This window comes from Typopeltis vanoorti, chromosome 4, assembly GCF_054136105.1.
Source record: "Typopeltis vanoorti isolate ZY-2024b chromosome 4, IOZ_Tvanoo_1.0, whole genome shotgun sequence".
NCBI lineage: Eukaryota > Metazoa > Arthropoda > Arachnida > Uropygi > Thelyphonidae > Typopeltis > Typopeltis vanoorti.
The window spans coordinates 78996713-79016052 of record NC_143552.1 but is presented as its reverse complement, the minus strand read 5'-3'; the positions used below and the strand labels follow the sequence as shown (position 1 = coordinate 79016052).

Genomic DNA, 19340 nt, shown 5'->3' with positions numbered 1-19340 from the left:
ACATTGAACTGACATTCACTTCCCATGTCCAGAATTTCAGCCTATTCAAATCATTCTGCAAAGACTGCATATCAGCAGCATTCCTGATTACCCTACTATCTTTGCATCATCATCATCATCAGCAAATAACTATGTGTCACCTGTCAAATCCTTCCCAATATCATTAATGAACAGAGTGAATAACAGTGGACCAAGCACTGATCCTTGTGGCACGCCACTTGTTACCTTAAACTTTGCAGACTCAGCTCCCCCTTATATCACTTTTTGATATCTGTCAGTCAGCCATCCTCTTATCCATGCTAATGTTGTATAACCAAACCCATTTTCTCCAATTTATGCAGCAGTCTGCCATGCTGTATTCTGTCAAAAGCCTGAGCAAAATCCAAAAGTGTCATGGTGTATCCATTCCCCTTGGCTAGTTCAATAGTAACATTGTTATAGAATGTGAGCAAATTTCTAAAACATGATCTTCCCTCAGTAAACCCATGTTTCAAATGTCTCATTTTTCAAATGAGATTTTGAAAAAAACTAAAATTTTTTCAAAATCTTCACCACTACTCCTGAGATACTAATTGGTCGAAAGTTGGATACATCGGCCTTTGCACCACCCTTGTGCAATAAAATTAGTCTACATTCCTTCCATTCCTGTGGAATCTTCCCTGTTCTGAGACTCATATTAAACATCCTAGTCAATGGAATGGCCAGTACAGCTGAACACTCTTTTAGCACACGTGCTGATACTCCATCAGTCCCCATTGCTGAATTCTTATTCAATTTGTGCAACAGCTCTAATACCTCGGCCTCACACACCTGCGTTTCTTCATCTAGTGAAGAGGTAACAGTGAGCTCAGTGTTGCGTTCACCAGGTTGATAGCTTCTAACGAAATGGGCACCCATTAACTGAACAACCTCTTCTGCATCTATAACCCTCACGCCATCTGGATTTAGAAGAGTTATTCTTTCATATTCATTCTTTATTTTACTTGCAGCATATCGACAGAATTCTTGTGGCTTGTCTTTAGCACGCAGAGCCAGTTTCTTTTTATAATCAGACTTTGCTTTCCGTATAACAGTTGCGACTATTCTAGCCTGCTGCTTATAACGTTCATAACGGATGTCATCCTTATGCAAACAGTATTCCTTCCACATTGTCCTTTTCTTACGAATATCTTGCTTAATAAGATTATACATGCATTTTACTCCTACTCTATTTATTCTTCGAACTGTCGGATATCGTTGTTGCGATATCATTCACACGTTACACACGTAGATCAAAATTTGAAATGGACAACACATGCCAGTCAGTTAGAAACAAATTAAGGTATATATTATACACATTGTACTACATCAAATCCCTTGTGTTTCACAAATTTTTATTACTCAATGGTATATTCTAGAATTCGGTATGGGATATCCATCTCTGGGAAGCACACAAAAATATCCTTGTGAAACTAAGCAGTTGACAACAGAATCTTCAAAAAATTCAGTTATAATCACACTGTATTTAACAACTCTGATTTAATCCTAATAAATGTTAGCTAGTTTTATATAAAAGGAGTATTATATGCTGTCAGACAGCATATTTATACATAGTACACATCTCTTTTTACATTGAAATGAATATTGAATTAGTATCAATGACAACACCGTATCCTCAAACAAAACACTTTACTTTTCCAGATACCTCAGGCAAAAAAAAGAAGCACCTGACCCTTTACTTTGCTGGTACCAAAAATCTTTAACTCTTTTACAAAAGCGCAGCTCAGAAATGAGAAATTGGAAGCAATCGTTAAGAGAGGATTAAGACTATATCTCGTGGGCACAAATGGCGCTGAAACATTGCTGACTGTTATCTAGACACTAATGCGCTTGAACATAGTATTCTAGTGATATTTATTTATAATGAACAATTATTTCTAAAGTACAATACTTATATTGGTATAACACGTAACGAAACAGTTTTAATATACACGTGCTCATATCAATACGTAATAGCTGCGTACTTTAATGGAATGTGTATTAACTGAATTGATATCTCATTTAGTTTTGCGTACAAGTTTCAAATGAATCTTGGATGGATGCCCTTGAGATTTAAATTATAACGCTCTAGATCAAACCCCCTTCTGATTAACTCAAGTTTCTTAAGTACAATGTTATGTGTATAAATTCATGCAGTAATCACTGTTGAATTTTTTTTTTAATTAAAATATATTATTTTGTCTTAAAATATTCAAAAAGATTTTTAAAAAATCCAGAGATAAATTATTTTGAACATTCTGAATGGAATATTCGTGCTTGGAAAACCATCTTGCTGAATTTTCCAATTTATTTTATTAATTGAAATCACTAATAAAATGGCAAAGATATGCTCCTTCTTGCTGTATAAGTTGTAGCACTGTGACAACTCGTGGTAAAGGGTGTGTGTGTGTGTGTGTGTGTGTGTGTGTGTGTGTGTGTGTGTGTGTGTGTGTGTGTGTGTGTTTGTTTTGAGAAGGGGGAAATAAAATCTCATCTGCAATTACTTTTAGAAAATCAGTCTCATAGTTTAGATTTAGGCTGTCTGAAATCATGGCCAAAGCAGTCAAAGTTCAGAAGTCAATATTTTATTATTGATTGTTAACTGCGTGTGTGTTCGCCCGTTAGTCTGTTTTTGTGGGACGAACAAACAATAGTTTCTCGGGGGTAAAATGTATTCCACCTATTCAGCTAATCTCCTGGTGTCGTGCTTCCACTTGTTCATTTATATCTACTTAGTGAAAATAGATATTTTAACCTTATTTTAAATATCTATTAATTTCTTTCAGATTTTGTGACTGACTGAGATTTACTTCCAATGCATACTACTTCTCAAATTTGGAATCACGGTCTTGGGTTCTTCAGTGGTAATTAAAACTAATCTCAATCTTTAATCCTACAACCGTTGACTAATGGACTTTATTAGAGTTGTATGAAAGCCAAATAAACATTTTAGTTGTTTATCTGGCTTTCATAAAACAGAGTCAATAAACAAGGGTTTATTGACTGTTCTAACAGAAATGGAGTTGCACGATGACATGGATCCTTGTTCAGAAAGAATTATGTTCAATTCCGTTGAAATAACATGGTCCTAGTCTTTGAATATGCCTGTTCTAGGCACTCAAAAGGTAAGTTAACCTTTCAAACGGTAGAAACAGAGATGTTTACTCCAAGAATGTCCCATTTTTCGTTTTGCAAAACATCTCATATGTAAGTAACGTACAAAGGAGGAGCTTTTGCAAAGCAAATATCTTGTCATTTTATAGAAACATATCGGAATCCTCCTCCCACAAATAGAACAGTCTTTCTTTCTTTCTTTCTTTTCTTTCTTTTTGGAGTAAGGGAAAGGATTGTTATTAATATAATTTACTGGGATATGTTCCTCAGTGGAGAGAGACAGCACTTAAACTAGAAACATGAAACTGGATAAACGGAAGTGAGTCTTTCTAAATAGACTGCTTTTTTACAGTCATGACTGCAACAAGCCATGAACTTTTACGACGTAATTTAAACTACTTCCTGCTTCTTGAAATACGATAGTTTTTATAGAAATTAAAAAGGGACCTGCTGCTTCTCAAATGATTTCCCGGTCTACTAATGAGGTCACTGAGATCCGCTATTGCTTCTGAAATTATTACTTGCTACCAAGAAGTAAATATAATATCGCTGACTTGATAGGAAAAACAAAACAAAATCAGTTTTGGTTTTCGTGTTTAATTTATCCTGTTAGAACCTTGGAAAGATTATTCAGTCATTTCAAGGTTAAATTTCACAACCGCCTTGCAACAAGTACTTCGATTCACGGTGTTATGTAAGAGAAAGAGATTCTGTTTGATGAAAACAAAACTGAGATTAACAGATCCTTTTAATAACTTTCCAAATAAGTAGGCAGTTAACACGTACAGCCACCGCCTAACATCCCTTCACAGTACACCTTGAAACCCACAGAATAAGTTTCGTTTTCTTCCTTCTTCATGCCTGTTGCTGCTGTACTGTGGAACAGTCTTCTCCCTGATGTATTTCCCAAGGAATACAATCAATATACAGGATTTTAAATGAAATGTCAACAAGTTCCTCCTTTCCTAACCCACTACCCATATATAGTACTAAAGTACTATAGGTTGATCAGCCAATCACTCGTATATGGGCCCAACATAAATAAAATAAAATTAGGGATATCTAAGTCATCACATAAATGGTAAATAAACAAAAAAAAAGTAAATCTCCTTAAAATGTGATAAAAGACCGAAATAATGACACTTACGAGGTGTTTATAAAGTAGTGAAACTGATTTCACTACTGAGTGCAAGAATCAAAACAGGGCATGTTTCGCTTTGCTATAGAAATAGTGTGTTAAATGGTTTGGTCTACGACTAGAACCATTGTGAGGAGTGCTAATGCTGCAGTATTGTTATAGATGAGTAATCGTAATAAAATGTTCATCCTTTAATATAAAGAATTAACTTAAACTTGAAACGTTTTTTAGATTGTTAAAAATTCCGATTACATTTTATACATTACTTCGAACAATGTGAACGGCATTGGTTTATTTGCTTCAGTAATTCATCATTGACTTGAATAATTCAGATTCCACTGATTTATTCATTAAAGCAAAGAATAAAAGAAAAAAGACAGATGGAGAATATTTTGAAACACTTAACCGTCTTATGATTTGATCGCTTAATATTAATAGATATCTATAGATACAGCACGATAATTTGCACACAAGTTTATCTCGTTTGTTTCCTTAACACAACACGGATTTTCTTCATGTAAATTTACGATACTGCGGCTTAATTTCAAATGTTTCCTGCATGTATTTGTGATGCGTGTTCTGCTCAACTTTGCATTCAAGTTAGCGAGATGATTGGTGGAATCTAAGCCACCATTAAAGTGAGAATGTGCTATCAATCTTGCCCACATAGACGCACTAGCAGTAGTAACATATGGCGTTAATTATTCTCTCTCTCTCTCTCTCTCTCTCTCTCTCTCTCTCTCTACTCTTGAACCAGAATCCATCTGCACCCCTTTGTACTAATTTATACGTGCGTGACTACACGAATTAGAGCATAACTCATGAGGAATACAGTACGTTTCATCATGCAGATTGGTAATAGCATTGCTCTGGTAACCAACATCGAAGCATTCTATGGGCACCTCTTCAACTATCCACTGATGCATAACAGTACTCTAATTTTCTTCACCGTACAGCAGAAGCACAAAGGAGCGATGGAGATTTCAACAAGTTGAAGCATAGTTACGATTAGTTATCCGCTCTTTGTGCCAAGGTAACAACGGTACACATATACGGACCTGTTAATGAGTGACCAGACATCGTGCACGGAATTTATTGTCACGATCTGATCAGTCAGGAGAGTGTATAGCTTGTGTGTCATTTCTTTGATGCCTTCATTACACGTTTAGTCAGGTATTGATTCATGGTGGAGTCATTCGGATTAGTAATTCATTATCGATTTGATCTATTCACGTTCCTTTGATTTATTCCTGATTATTCTGTAGGTATTTAGCTCATCCCTGAAGAACTTTCAGACTTCGGTTTGTTTTCTAACAGCACACAGAAAACATACGAGTTAATATAATAATCAGATAATTTAATTAGGAAAACAATGAAATGTTGCTCCTTTCGCAGCGTGCTTCTAGTTGAGGATGTGTAAAAGCTGAGGGAAGTCGTTCTGAGGTTAAATGTGCTCATCACTGTTAGATCGGCGTATTAAGATTAGTGAAGAAACTGCTTGCTTCTATATAAGTTTACGCAATAAAAGTTTAAAAAAATCAAGTTTTTAAATGCATTCTTGTTAAACGTCATTCGCAATTAAACAAAAACAAAAAAAAAAACGTTTCTTCAAATAAATGATTCATCATGTTAGTCACTGTACTAGGAAATTACGATCTCAATCTCCTTGAGATTTTTCCTTCTCAACAATATATTTTTCATGTGTGGCATTGCGAATATTAAATTGGCAAAATATCATTGATTTGAAAGTTATAAACTGTTACTAATTTAAAATGTAAAACTGAAGACATTCTATTTCATCGTTTGCTTCCTTTGCTGATGAAAATTAATCAGCTAAAACGGTATTAAGTGCTGCAGAGTAAACAAACGACTGTTTGTCCAAGTTATAGGTTGATAATGCCGGCCTGGTTGGCCGAGTGGTTAGCGTATCCGCTCTCCAGCCAAAAGGCTGCGGGTTCGAATCCCGCCGTCGGCATGGATATTTATGATTGTCTGTAAAAATACTAGTGGTGATAGTGGGCGGTAGATGGTGTTGGTGTAGATGATGATGATGATGGTAGTTGCGGTTCGTTGTAGTGGGTGGATTGAGTGGTGGAGACAGAGAAATGAAGCTTAGTTGAGATTTCCCCTCTTTGTGCCAAGGTAACAATGGTACGCATATGCAGACCTGTTAATGAGTGACCAGACATCGTTCTACGTACGGAATTTATTGTCTTTGATTAGTCTTTGGACTGCTTGGAGGTGTCACGTAATAATAACGAAATTCGCTATTCAAAGTGGTTATGAAATAAATTTCAAAAGACGGTGAGTAAAAAATATGAACATTTACCCCATTGTTTTGTAATTACAGAAGCCCAAAGCAGTGTTAGGCGCATGTGCCACTATTAACACTTCTATTGGTACAGTCGAACAATGGACAACGTTTTTTTTCCCTTCTTCTGGAATGCTTTAAGCATCTAATGGGGATAATCTACAGAAGTAACTGATTTATCCAGTTTTCCAAACTAACTGAAATCCGTGCTTCCTATCTATACATACTAATTTCATCTACACTCTTGTCATATTCCTTATCATTTAAGATGTCTAATACGTACATATCAGAAATTACTTGCATATTTACTTGCTGATAAACAATCCTAAATCCATTCTTGGTAAACTCCCTATATACTTGGAAATTAACAATTGGAGTGCTGTTATCTGCGCATGACTAAACTCTACATACAATGTGCATAGTTCACTTTACACATACTCAGAGGAAAGAGGGGAGGGAGAGAGTAATCATAATGGAAAGGCAATTAACATTGACGTCCGGGAATAATATATTTGGCATAACTCGCTTATTTAGCGTGCCGGAACTATATTGAAACGCATACACACGGACCAACATATAACTGCAAGAGAATATGCCAGTCTGTGACTGCATTCCATTTCAACAATTGCTTTGTTCTGTTGTCGAACTCGGACATAACAATTCTAGTTTAGTTAGCAAACAGTAAGTAAATGGATGTTGGGGCATTATTTATTCCCTTATTTCACCTTGTTAAGGTCGGATCTCTACCAGAATCCCATAAACCAGATAGATATTGAAAGAAGGAAAATCCCCCACCCCCATTGATTCCTTTCCAACTTTATTATTTCTATTAAATGCTTAAAAACATCGTCCTTATAAATAAGAGTGTTCCGTATTTTATTGACAATGTTTTAAAACTTTTATTAGCATTATTAGATGCCGGTATTATCAAAGATATTCTTTTTTCTTTTTAAAATTCATTTTGGAGTATTATGTAGTTGCAAATTTACGAGGTCAATGTCCGACTCCACCCGAACACTTCGTGAAGTTCTGACACACAAAAGTAACATTAGGAGTTATAGGCTCGAGCTGATACCATCAATTTTACTTTCCTTGAAGCACTGGAAATGCTGTCGCTCGTAATGGACGCTCATTTGAAAAATTAGTCCTCCTTTAAAAATTGCTTTCAACTGAGCATAAATCTTTGTCTTCAGCTATTTCATTGGACTGGATTCTAACGGCGAATTGCTCTTTTAAAATCTCATAACAAAATGAGTGGATTTGTATATCAGTAGCTGCTTGCCGAGCAGATGTTTTTATCATCTACAATGGAATGATATCCAAAATAGTAAAAATTATGTTTCACATTAAAATAATATATAAAATTCAAATTGTGAATTTTAATTCAAACCCTTCGTCCCTTAATAACATGAGCAACGTTTCCAATGAAATTAATATTCAAAATCAACCTATTTCAAAGAAGAAGGAGACAAAAATGGAATTAAATTATCCTACAAGTAACAGAAAAATGCCTCGAATACTATAAGCGAGATATTTATTTATTTTTATCTACAAAATAAAAACAATCCATCCAAACGAACAGTTTGAGATAATTACAAATTCCAATAGAAAACGTTAAAAACGGATGGAATTTACTTGTGCACTTTTTCTTGTATCAATTTCAACCGAAAACTACACAGTTATTAACAGTAGCGTTACATTTCAATGATATTCACCCTCCTTCCCCTATCCACCAGACCTTGCAAATTATATTTCCTCAATCTTTCTTCATATCCAACATTTTGGAAATCAGAAAATCACCCTACTCAATCTTTTCTTGGCCCTTTTCGGTACATCGTCATTCTTTTGAAAACTAGATGACCAAATCTGCACATGGTAACCCATATTCAGCCTGATCAGGGCCTCATTCGGGAAAACCATAATTTCTCCTTACTTCTACATGTCAATTTCTTTCGCATCCCTGTCCTAATTCGTTATGATGTCCTCACTCTCAGATTCCTTCTATCCCCCAGTAAAATATTCCTTCCTCCAAGAATTATATACTCTGCATACCATCTTTGCTACCCGAATGTTAATCGACTACCCCTTGCAATATTGAACTGGTGATGCCATATTCACTTGCCTACTTACCGAGTTTATTCCAGTTCTTCATACGCATAAGATTCTCTGCAGCAAACTATATCTCAAGTCAGACGCAGCTTCCCCTCATTTCATTCATTTTCTAGTATGACATCCCTTGTTAGAGCTCACTGATAAAAGAAATAGATCCACTAGGTTTTCTGCAAATTAATGATCGAATACTCCTGAGTATCCTTTCCAATTAGTAAAGGAATTTAGGTCTGAATTTCGTCTAGGACACGAGGAACATTTATAGGCTTTGGAAATCAAGGAGAATCCAGTCTCTTACAGAAGAGGGAGGGGAGTTCGTACAATAATCTCGTGTTTATCTTCTTAAAACGAATTTAAGCATGGTGGAATTGAATGACATGGTGACCACTTCAAAAAATACCTGGTTTTCCCTTTCAGATGTTTCCGGCCGTAGGTGACTTTGTAGGCATTACCCAAAAAGTATTCCCCCCCCCCTCCAATTTTATCCGGGCTCGGGACCGACACATGGCTGGGGCGTATTCATGACTGTAGTCGTGTGTGTTCACGGGGCTAGTTTGTCTGTTCTGGGGGGACGAAAAAACCCGAGTTTCCGTGTGAAAAAACCCTACATCCGTATGAGACCGACTGACTCATCTTTAGTCGAAAGAGACCAGATAAAAGTTCCTCACGTCACTGACGGGAATCGAACCCAGGGGCTTTCCAACCAAAGGGCTGCGACTATACTAAGCTACGGATACGACGCTTTCAAAATATAAAATAAAATAAAAATAAATTAAAATAAATAAAAACAAAGTACACTTATAATAAAATCATTTTTAATACTTTACGATGTTCTGAAAATTATATTAGTACTTACCGGAAATTCCTTCGTATGTCCACCATTCTTCCCAGCTGCTCCAGATCCCTAAAGGGGAAAAATGCTTTATTTATTCAATACGAGAATAATGAAGGGTATTAACAGCGTCTACTTACGAAACATTTGTAAGTAGACGCTGTTAATATATTGTTAAAATATGCTAAAGAAAAATAATATTTTTAAATCTTACCGTAAATTTCTATAACAGATCTAACCCACGTGATTAAGAAATAATGTGGACATGTCGAATATTTGACGGCATGTTCAATGCTGGCTATTGGCTGTTTCGATTCATTTTATTAATCGAAGCAGGAGGCGATGAACAGAGAAAATGTAAGTACGAGTAAAAAAACAAACAAAAAAGTTAAAGGTGTGTGACCTGGCGGCATACGTTAAAGGGAGGGGAGAGTATAGTATTGAAAATAAATAACGATCATAGTCAGCAATCTGCGGTATGTGTTCGGCGCTGATACCATGCTAAGTATGGTGAGCATCCTGGTCCAAGTAAAGACATTGCGTTGCGGATCGTTAAACAGTTGGAAACAACATAAAACATGTAAGGTCGTAGGGCAGCACGTGTAATGATTCGTGAAGTGAGGATAGAGTGGATGAAGCCAGGAATGATGATACTCATCCTAAGGTAGTTTGAAGCAAATGAAAACAACTGGATATTATTCAAGGAAACACTTGAAGTTCAAGTGAAAACTTGGTGCACTAACTTTCCCGTGGGACTCAGTTTTACTTACAAGAATACATCAATAAAAATATTAGACTTGGAATATTTCTCTAGGGTAAATAACAGAAGAAATTCTACTCGAGTCTCGAAATTACGATAATTTCTCAAATCGCATTATCTGAGTTTACTTCCACAATAAAATTGCATCATTTTCTTAAAGATGTGCTTGCGTTAATTCCAAATACAAAATATCGTTTGATGTATCGTATTCTAGGAGTGTGGATTCAACTGAAGGTTGAGAGAAAGAAATGAGTTGGTTAATATTGGACTAGAATGTATAAAGTTGAATAATTAAAAAAAAAAACTCACCTATGAGGGAAATTTTTCCTTAGAAAAACAGAAGCGGATGTGTGAAGTAAAATTTAGTATCTTTGAAGATGAAGTGTGTGAATGGATCGTAGCTTGCCATTTGTGTCTTAAGAGGTATGAAGAAAAGTGGTGTCATTGAAATGGCAGTGATGAACAATGTCAATGGAAATATCTCTAGAAAAGAAGTGCAGCCTAAACTAAGAACATATATGATTGATTTCTAGACTAAAATGACCAAGTTTATCGGCATCCATCTATATCATCGCCTCCATTTGCGTATTATCTAAATTCACATTTCAGGAGTAATATTTTGAATTGAAAAACATAAAAAGATTGTAACAGAATATCATGAAAGCACTGACGATGTCATCAGTAACTTTTTAGGTGGAAGATGATTTTCCTTGCTTGCTGAAAGACCAACATCTTGCTTAACATCTGGCTTGAAGTGTTTTGAAGATGCTCCATGTTTACACTCTTGATCACGGTTTTCTTATCTACTATTATTTCATCCTCGGTGCTAATTAATGTGCTATAGGTTTATAGTCTTTCATGGATGGGATTCGCATCAAAATGAGTGTGCAAAATCATAGATAAATAAGTACTGTTTGAAAATTGATTGCCCTCTTTATGTCAAGAATAATACAATGTATGGGGGAAACAACGCAGGACACACATTGATAATGATTTTTTCATGCATATTTTCTACTTTCGCATGATCTTCATCATCATCAGTGGTTCTAAAAGGGCACTTAAGCGTCCACGACCCTCCAAGGATACTTGGAAGGTCGTGGGCGCTTAACCATTTCATAACCATGATACACTGCTTGGAAAGAAGTCAACGGGCATCACAGTGTGAGGAACAAACAGGCACGGCGCCCACCTCAATAAGATGTAGGATTTCCAGTCACTGCAATAACTGCAGCAATCCTACAGGACATACTTTCCACAAGCGTACGATAGCCATCAATGGGAATTTTGGACCATTCTTCCTGTAGGTGTGTAATGAAGTTCTGGACTGTTGTGGAGCGAACGTCCCTTCAACTCACCCGATACTCAAGTTCATCCTATAGATGTTCAATAGGGTTGAGAATAGGACTCTGTGGAGGCCAGTCAATTGTGGTGAATGTTCATGTCCATAAACCATGCAGTTACAGCAGCAGCAGCAGCAGCCTTATGACATGGTGCATTGTTTGCGGTCCGATGCCAAAACAGAAACATACTATCACACAACCAATTCCGAATTTCATAATTGCGGTTACGCATTCTGGTATGAGGCATTCACTAGGCATCCGTCACTCCCACTCCCGTCCATCTGCTCGGTGGAGAGTGTAGCCTGATTCGTCGCTCCATAATAACACAGCTTTCCCAGTTTCTAAGCCCTACCGTACACGCTCTTTGAACCATTGAAGACGAGGCTGCATGTTGGTTCGGGTAATATGGAACTTGCATATTGCGGTCCTACCATGGAAACCCATGTTGTGAGCCTCGGTGCTAAATGTTTTTGGTACAGATTCGTGTTCCACTCGATGCCCGAAACTTTTCATTCAACGTGTTGGCCGACGAATGGCGGTTTTTACGTGTTATCCTTAGATCGCCCTACGGTCACGTTCGGTGAGTGTAGTGGATCGTCCACTGAGGGTAGCACTTACAGTTGACTCCCTGCACTTCCATCTCAATATGGTATCACTCATGGTTGACCTGCGTAGCCATTTTACTCGGACACAGTTGCACTAACTTGGGAGCATCATATTCTTCCAATTTATACCGGCTACAAATGACTCATTACATGGCACGATGCACCTTGTTCATGGGGGTGTCTGTTGACTTCTCTCCAAGCAGTGTATATTATATATGTAGATTATGCCGCTAGTTTGCTTGAAAAATCCTTCCATCTCCGTATAAGAACGGCTAACAAATTTTCAGTTAAAAATCCTTGATAAAAATTCTTCGCATCCTGGACGGAATTCGAAACCAAGTCTTTCCGACCAAAAAGCTTCGTCTATATCGATTGAGCCATGAAGGATCTCTCTCTAATTTCTCAGCTGATGTAAGGTGTACAGATAAGAAAAAGGAAAGTGTCTGTTTCGCATAATTCTCATTCTTTGCTAATCCGTTGCATTTTAACTAGTTAATTTGTATATCATACATCATTCTGAATATAAAAGTAACATTTGCAATACATTAATGTAGAGAAAAAGTACATTAATGTACTACAAACAGGAAGGAGGAGTAGACTATTTTTGTAACTTCCACCAAGGTCTTATTGGTAGTGAGACAATTCCTAAATAAGGCAACGACTGTAACGGGTGTATCAATGAACACAACAAGTAATTCTGGCTAAAAGCCGAAAAGATATTATGAAGAGAAATATGCGATAACAGAAACAATCTCCTGTGTCAGTTTCTCTACATGGATAGAAGGGAGTTCGGGAATGAACTCAATGATGCGACTGTATTCTCCAGTATATAATGTTGCATAAAGTAGCCTGAGAATTGTAGGATATTTAATGCTCTCGAAATATACTGATTTTTTTAAAAATGAATGCGATAAAACTGAAACAATCTATCTGTAGTTTTGGACGGTTATGAGCTATTGAATATAATCAATTACTTGATTATATATTAATGAATATAATCAATTCAACATAATCACAAGGGACATAGCCTACAGTTTAATTTATATCGTTATTTGTTATCATTATAAAAACTACAAACATTCCTAGCAATCAATTCTATACAGATGCAGATACTCTGTAAATAAAACAAAAGTGAAATTTTGAGTGTATTCGATACATTCACATGGCCAATGTCCAAAGACTTTTATAATGTCTAACGAAAATACATTTGGACATATTCTAGTGTAAGCAGCAGCCATTTTTAAGAAAAAAAGGAATATTTCCAATATGCATTCTAAAATTTGGAGGGAATGTCACCAATTTAAAGCTGCAAGTTTCCAAGTGTGATGGTGATGGAAAAATCAATGACGGAAAGAGGTCCTAACCGGGGCAAACTATTGGTCTGGTTCTTTGACATCGTACCCCCGAAACAAATAACCTCTCGAGGAATTTCCGCCTCTGCTGAACTATCCTGGATATCATTACATGTCATTTCACTTAGCAAAGATTGATCTGATTAAATTCCCACTCGTTTTCGTGGCTCCGATAGTGAAAATGTCGGATCCGAGCAATGACGCTGCACATTGCCGATCGACTTGAATCTGAATAACATGCCTAAAATCCAGAACGAGTCAATCGATATTTGTTTTTATAATAGCGAACGTTCCTCCGAACTTTCAGAATTCGGAACATCAGAAATTTCTAAATGCGAAAAAAAAAAAAAAAAAAAACGTAACGAGTTTCAAAAAATAACATCAGATTTGAATCTACAGATGGTGGAAATTGTTGGTATTCTTCGTTATCATTCACTGGGATATAAATTTACTGTGAAAAGATTCATGCAGCAAACAACGCATAACAATTATTTGATGTTTCGCTTGGCAAATATGTAGGATATACAATAAGAAGTCAACAGAGTACTCGAATAACAGAATTAACCGAAATTGGGGACAAATCTTTGTAAGGATGTTTCCTTTACAGTAAATCATTCAGTAGATGCATAGTTTAAAATATAAGTATGGATGAATGACGAGATTTCTTTACACTCAGTAAATAATATCTAAAAATATAGCTTTTTACTTATTGGACAAAGTGACCCTATTGGTTTTCTTGAGTGGAGACGTCATAAAAAAGACCATAATAGGCGACGTCAATGGTACTAACAAAATACGAGTATCTCTACAGTTTTAAAAATACAATCAGTTGTGAGGAAAATAATGTTTCATTATCTGTGTATCTTGTTCTAAAACCAAAATTTGTAGAATCTTTTCTTCAGAGAGCTGGCTCAAACCTGATTGTCAAGTGAATCGGCTTCGTTCTATACAATAATAGGCTGCAGGTTTAAATCTTGTTACAGCATAAATGTTCGTGAAGGTATTTAGATGATGGATGAATTTCAATGTCTGGTGTGATGCCACCAGTTTGTTTATTAGGAGGGTGGGAACTGGATTGACTTAAAAAATTCAATGTTTGGTGTCTAGAGTAGGATTTCTGGATTATCTAGAATCATTTGGAAACCCTTCATCAAACAACTTTGAATGGCTGTTTCATTTTAGAGGATAGAAAAGTCGGATTCTCAATCCATTCGTGTTAATCTTAATAACATTGAAGATTTTATTTTTAGTAAAAGATTAATTAATCGACCGATGAGTAAAAGGAATTGTTGAAAACGTGAGTTTGACGTAATGGCTCGTGTTCAATTCTGGTGCTCTTTGCCGCAATCTATTCACAGATTACGAAGATTAATCAGAAAGTGTGCTTTCTAATCAATAAATGTTATAAGAAATCACAAACGAATCAATTAAATCTAAAAACACAAACGAAATTGATAACTGTGGAAAAATAATTGGTGGAGGTGCGGGGTTACCACGAATCGCTCTAGAGAATGGATCTGTACGAGGTTTAGAATCTCTGATCAAACTTTAGCTCACTATGGCACTAATACGTGATAGGATTTCTGAACTTGAGTCGCATATTGAATTGAAATAACATTTTTGAACCGTCAATGTGTGTTTCCTTAACATTTTAATAACTTAAAAACAGACTCTCCAAGTAACTGTATAAACTCCATAAACATGTTAGGTCTAAATGACTTGTCACGACCAAGTAATTTGGCGTCATATAAACCTAATTAATGTTGTGATACTTTGAGTAATCCTATCTACATAGTCTTCGGTATGTTTGTTTTTGGGAGAGAAAAGCCAATTTTCCCAAAGGAAAATCCGATCGTCTTCTTATGAGACTTACTCCCCCCCCATACAAAATTAAAAGCTAAGCTCAGATTCTTCCTTCGAAATTTTTAATAAAATATGCTGTTCCATGTATTCGACTTAAATCGCTGTATTTTGTGCTCAAATTATGTCAAATGGTATGAGATTCCATGCTACCATAGTGTAGTAAACTTCTAAGAGGTTTAGCATGGTATATGACCACGTGATTAGCTTACTATAGTCCCTTATTAACGTTCGTCAGCAGGGTCGATACACAAACAACTGAAAAAACCGTGAAATTGTTGGATAATAAATGCAGCCATAAAAGGATGACGTCATTCGTATGAATAGTAGTTAGAAAGCATTTTTTTATGATTTTTGGATTATTGCCAAAAAACTAATTTTCATTTTAATCTGCATTTTAAATTTAAATTTCCCATTTTTTTTAAAAAACATTTCTCGGAGATAAATCTGAAAGAACGAGAAACGACCTTTTAGCTTTATCCTCAAAAACTCGTTCTCTTTGCTAAGATTTGCAATTCTTCTAGCGTATTCAGATTCCTTTATTTGTTTATTTATTTATTTTTTTATGAGGAGGCGTTGTGTTTAAAACTTCTTTCATAAAAATCGATTACCAAAGTTTGCAGACGAACTTTTCTATTTTATTTCTGCTAGCTTTTTACTGCGCGCGTGCCTTTCATTGTCCTGTCTCGTTCCCTCTATTTAAATTTATCATCGACACTTAAACGGTGTTGAAAGTTTTTCCTTTCTCTTGTCATTACTCATAAAAATTCTCTCACTTGTTCTTCGCTCTTACTATTTTCCGTTGATATATGCTTTCTTATCGACTGCTGTCAAGGCACGTTTTCAGTACCGTATTTTTCATTTACTCTTCCCCAACGTAATACGGGAGTTACTGTTGCATTCATTTTTCTCGGCACAACATTCCCCATTGCAATTGTTTCTTCTTGGTATATTAGTGTTTTCTCTGTTCACATTTGTTCTTTCATATTTCCAGCAAATAAATCTATATAAATGGTTCTAATACTCGTAATTTAAACTCCGAAATACATATTACAGAGTTTAAATGCTGCAAATATATACGTATATAAATATTCTGTATGAAATTTTATTCAGTTCTCTAGAAAAAATTAAATAAATAACCGATTTTAACTTCTCTATATTAATATTGTAAAATTTTCGCATTACATTATGCAATAATATGTCGTCTGCTTTCAACAAATTGGAAATATCTCGTGCCAGGTGGCTCGCGTAGCGCTCATTAGTTCTGTGCGTGACAGTTTGTCATTTGTATCTCAGTTGTAAATAACTATTACTGTCAGGTAAGAATTCTAATATACTGGTTGATTAATGTTTTTTTTTCAAGAAGTAAATTTGTCACCGAATTATACACGTACTCCTTTGCATTTTTACTCTATTAAATTCAATACGTAATTTAGAGCTAATATTATTTACTCTTCTTTTGCTTCTCGACGTTATATCGAAGTATTAATGTGTGTGCGTCAACATATATGTTTAGTCTTTTGATGCTAAAAATAACGGCTATGCAGCTATCATAACTAAATAACGTCCCTTAAACATAGTATAAGAATATTTATATAAATAATTTTATTCGGTAGTAAATTATTTAAAGGATAGTTCAGATGCCTGAATTTAGTATTGTGTTCGAGAAAGGAATTGTTACGCCACTCTGAACTACTAAATAAAAATATTTTTGTCTTTGCCATGGTTTCACTCTCATTAAATTAAGGGTATTTCAGTAGTATTATTTTTTCAATTATTAAGAATGGTTATGGTTAAAATCAGTTGAAAACCTGGAAATAATAAAAAAAACTTATTTAAAGCATAAAACAATATATATTTGATTGCTAGTATTTCTGTATTTATCTATTCTAAAATGCATTCGGGAAAATGTCAGGTCTTAAGAAACAGCAACGCAAGTAAACACATAGATTTTTTTTTTTTTTAAATATTTAAAAATTTGTAAATATAAAGTATAATTTTTTATATGTATTTTACGCACTGATCACACTACAAACGTCAAATGTGTATCATGTTTCATCCTTGAGATTCGCTTTGAGTTGTATGCCATACAAGTATATTCGTGCAACCGCCATTGACCAACGTAAGTGATATTTTGTTGTGCTGAACACCTCAGAGCACCTCCCAAATCTTCATTTGTAGTCATACTACATATTCATAGTGCAGAATATTTACGAAGATTTCGGAGGTACGCTGAATTGTCCAGTACAGTTTTAAATTGTGTTAACCTCTTCGTATATATTAATTAAATGTATAAGACAGTACTGAGAAGATCTCTCTCCCTCTCTGAAGAGGATATATGCAACCGCTGTGGTCATGTTTTTATTTTATTTTTTGTCACAGTGCTGTGTTTGTATATCGAATCGTGTAATATTTAAAATTAAGAATCGATTCGTAGGTATGAAAAAAAAACCGGCGCTATATGTCACAGTAGAAGGATATTAACATGTTAGTTATAATTTATTGCTTTAATTGAATTTTGCTAAAAAGAGATGGAGAACAGATTTAATTGGCGTGACGATTATAAGTTAATTTAGGGAGAAATAAGACAGACAGCAGGAGTTTGTTGCCCTGACTGAAAACCAGGCTCCGATATATAAAATTATCAAAAGAGGCATAATAAAAAGGAATGCGAAGAATAGAGAACAAATAGCAAAATTTATTATTATTATTATTATCCAACCTCCATGGAGTCAAAGGGCTCATTGTGAGGGGGGTCCCACTGTCACACGCACCGTTTATCATACCACGCCTTAAATATGTTCACCGTCTCCACACTCTTGGGCAATGCATTCCAATCACTCACCACTCTCCATGCAAAACACCTGCTCCTCATCCCCCCCCCACACTCTCCTTGTACAGCTTCCAGGTATAACGTCTTGTTTTCTCCCTTGTTCTCTTCATCCATTCTCTGTTAATTTACTCATTCTATTCTTCACAATAGAAGATCGTAGAAGTTGTCCACCATCGAGAATGAATGAGATAAATGGTGAGCAGATTACAAGTAAATACTTCAGCTGAAGTATGAGCGATTAGGATGAAATTATAAAGTAATTTATGTTTGGTTAGTAATGATACATTTAGCGATTCATCATTGAGTAAATGAGCAACTGAATATGGTTAATATAAGTAATTAACACAATTGAATGCGTTAGGCTTTTAAATACTACTACTAATAATAGTACTTTCATTAACTGTGCACAAATTTAATAGGCTGTTGATTTGACGTAGTTATAAGTGATTAACAGAGAATTATTATTGAATATATCGTTCACTTTAGTAATAATTATTACAACCGATGGTAAGTTGAACTGTTGTAGCTAACAACTGAAAACGAGTAATTTTATTGTGATTATATTTCGCCCATCCATCAGGAGAACCATTAATTCACAGAGGGCTACAAATGGTATGAACTTTACAAATTAGCAGTTCTTAGTGCGTCATTGAGTATTCCTCACATTACACACTAAGCCTGCTTGGCCGAGTGGTTAGCATATCCTCTTTCGAGCCAAGAGGCTGCGGTTCAAATTTCGCCATGGGCATAGATGTTGGTCTCACTAACTTCTCACCTCACTCCCAAAACACTACGAGGTAGGGGAGTAACCATACAGCGTCGTCAAATGTGAATAACTCTCCAGATATTAAACATTCTAATCTAATATAATGTGACTGAGGGGGAAAAATCGTAACATTAGTTTGAAAACACCACTTTCAGAACCACAGGCAAGATTAGTTGACTTCTGGAGATTTAAACAATAAAGCAGTAGCGTGCACCGATTTTGCCATAGTAAGAAACTGATACTCGTGACTCTTCCCAACCCTGTGTGCTTTCACTTTTATTAATTTTTATTATTTTTAATTA

At 35.5% G+C, this 19340-nt stretch overlaps 1 protein-coding gene across 1 annotated transcript in view; it reads right to left on the bottom strand.

Moving 5' to 3' along the window:
• The window catches only part of LOC150107433 (carbonic anhydrase-related protein 10-like), a 73537-nt gene that overhangs the window by 46741 nt on the left and 7456 nt on the right, over positions 1 to 19340 (bottom strand). The window contains exon 2 of the mRNA XM_090392095.1: positions 9547 to 9594. Within this exon, the coding sequence (XP_090248221.1) occupies positions 9547 to 9594 (48 nt within the window). The remainder of the gene's footprint in view (positions 1 to 9546; positions 9595 to 19340) is intronic.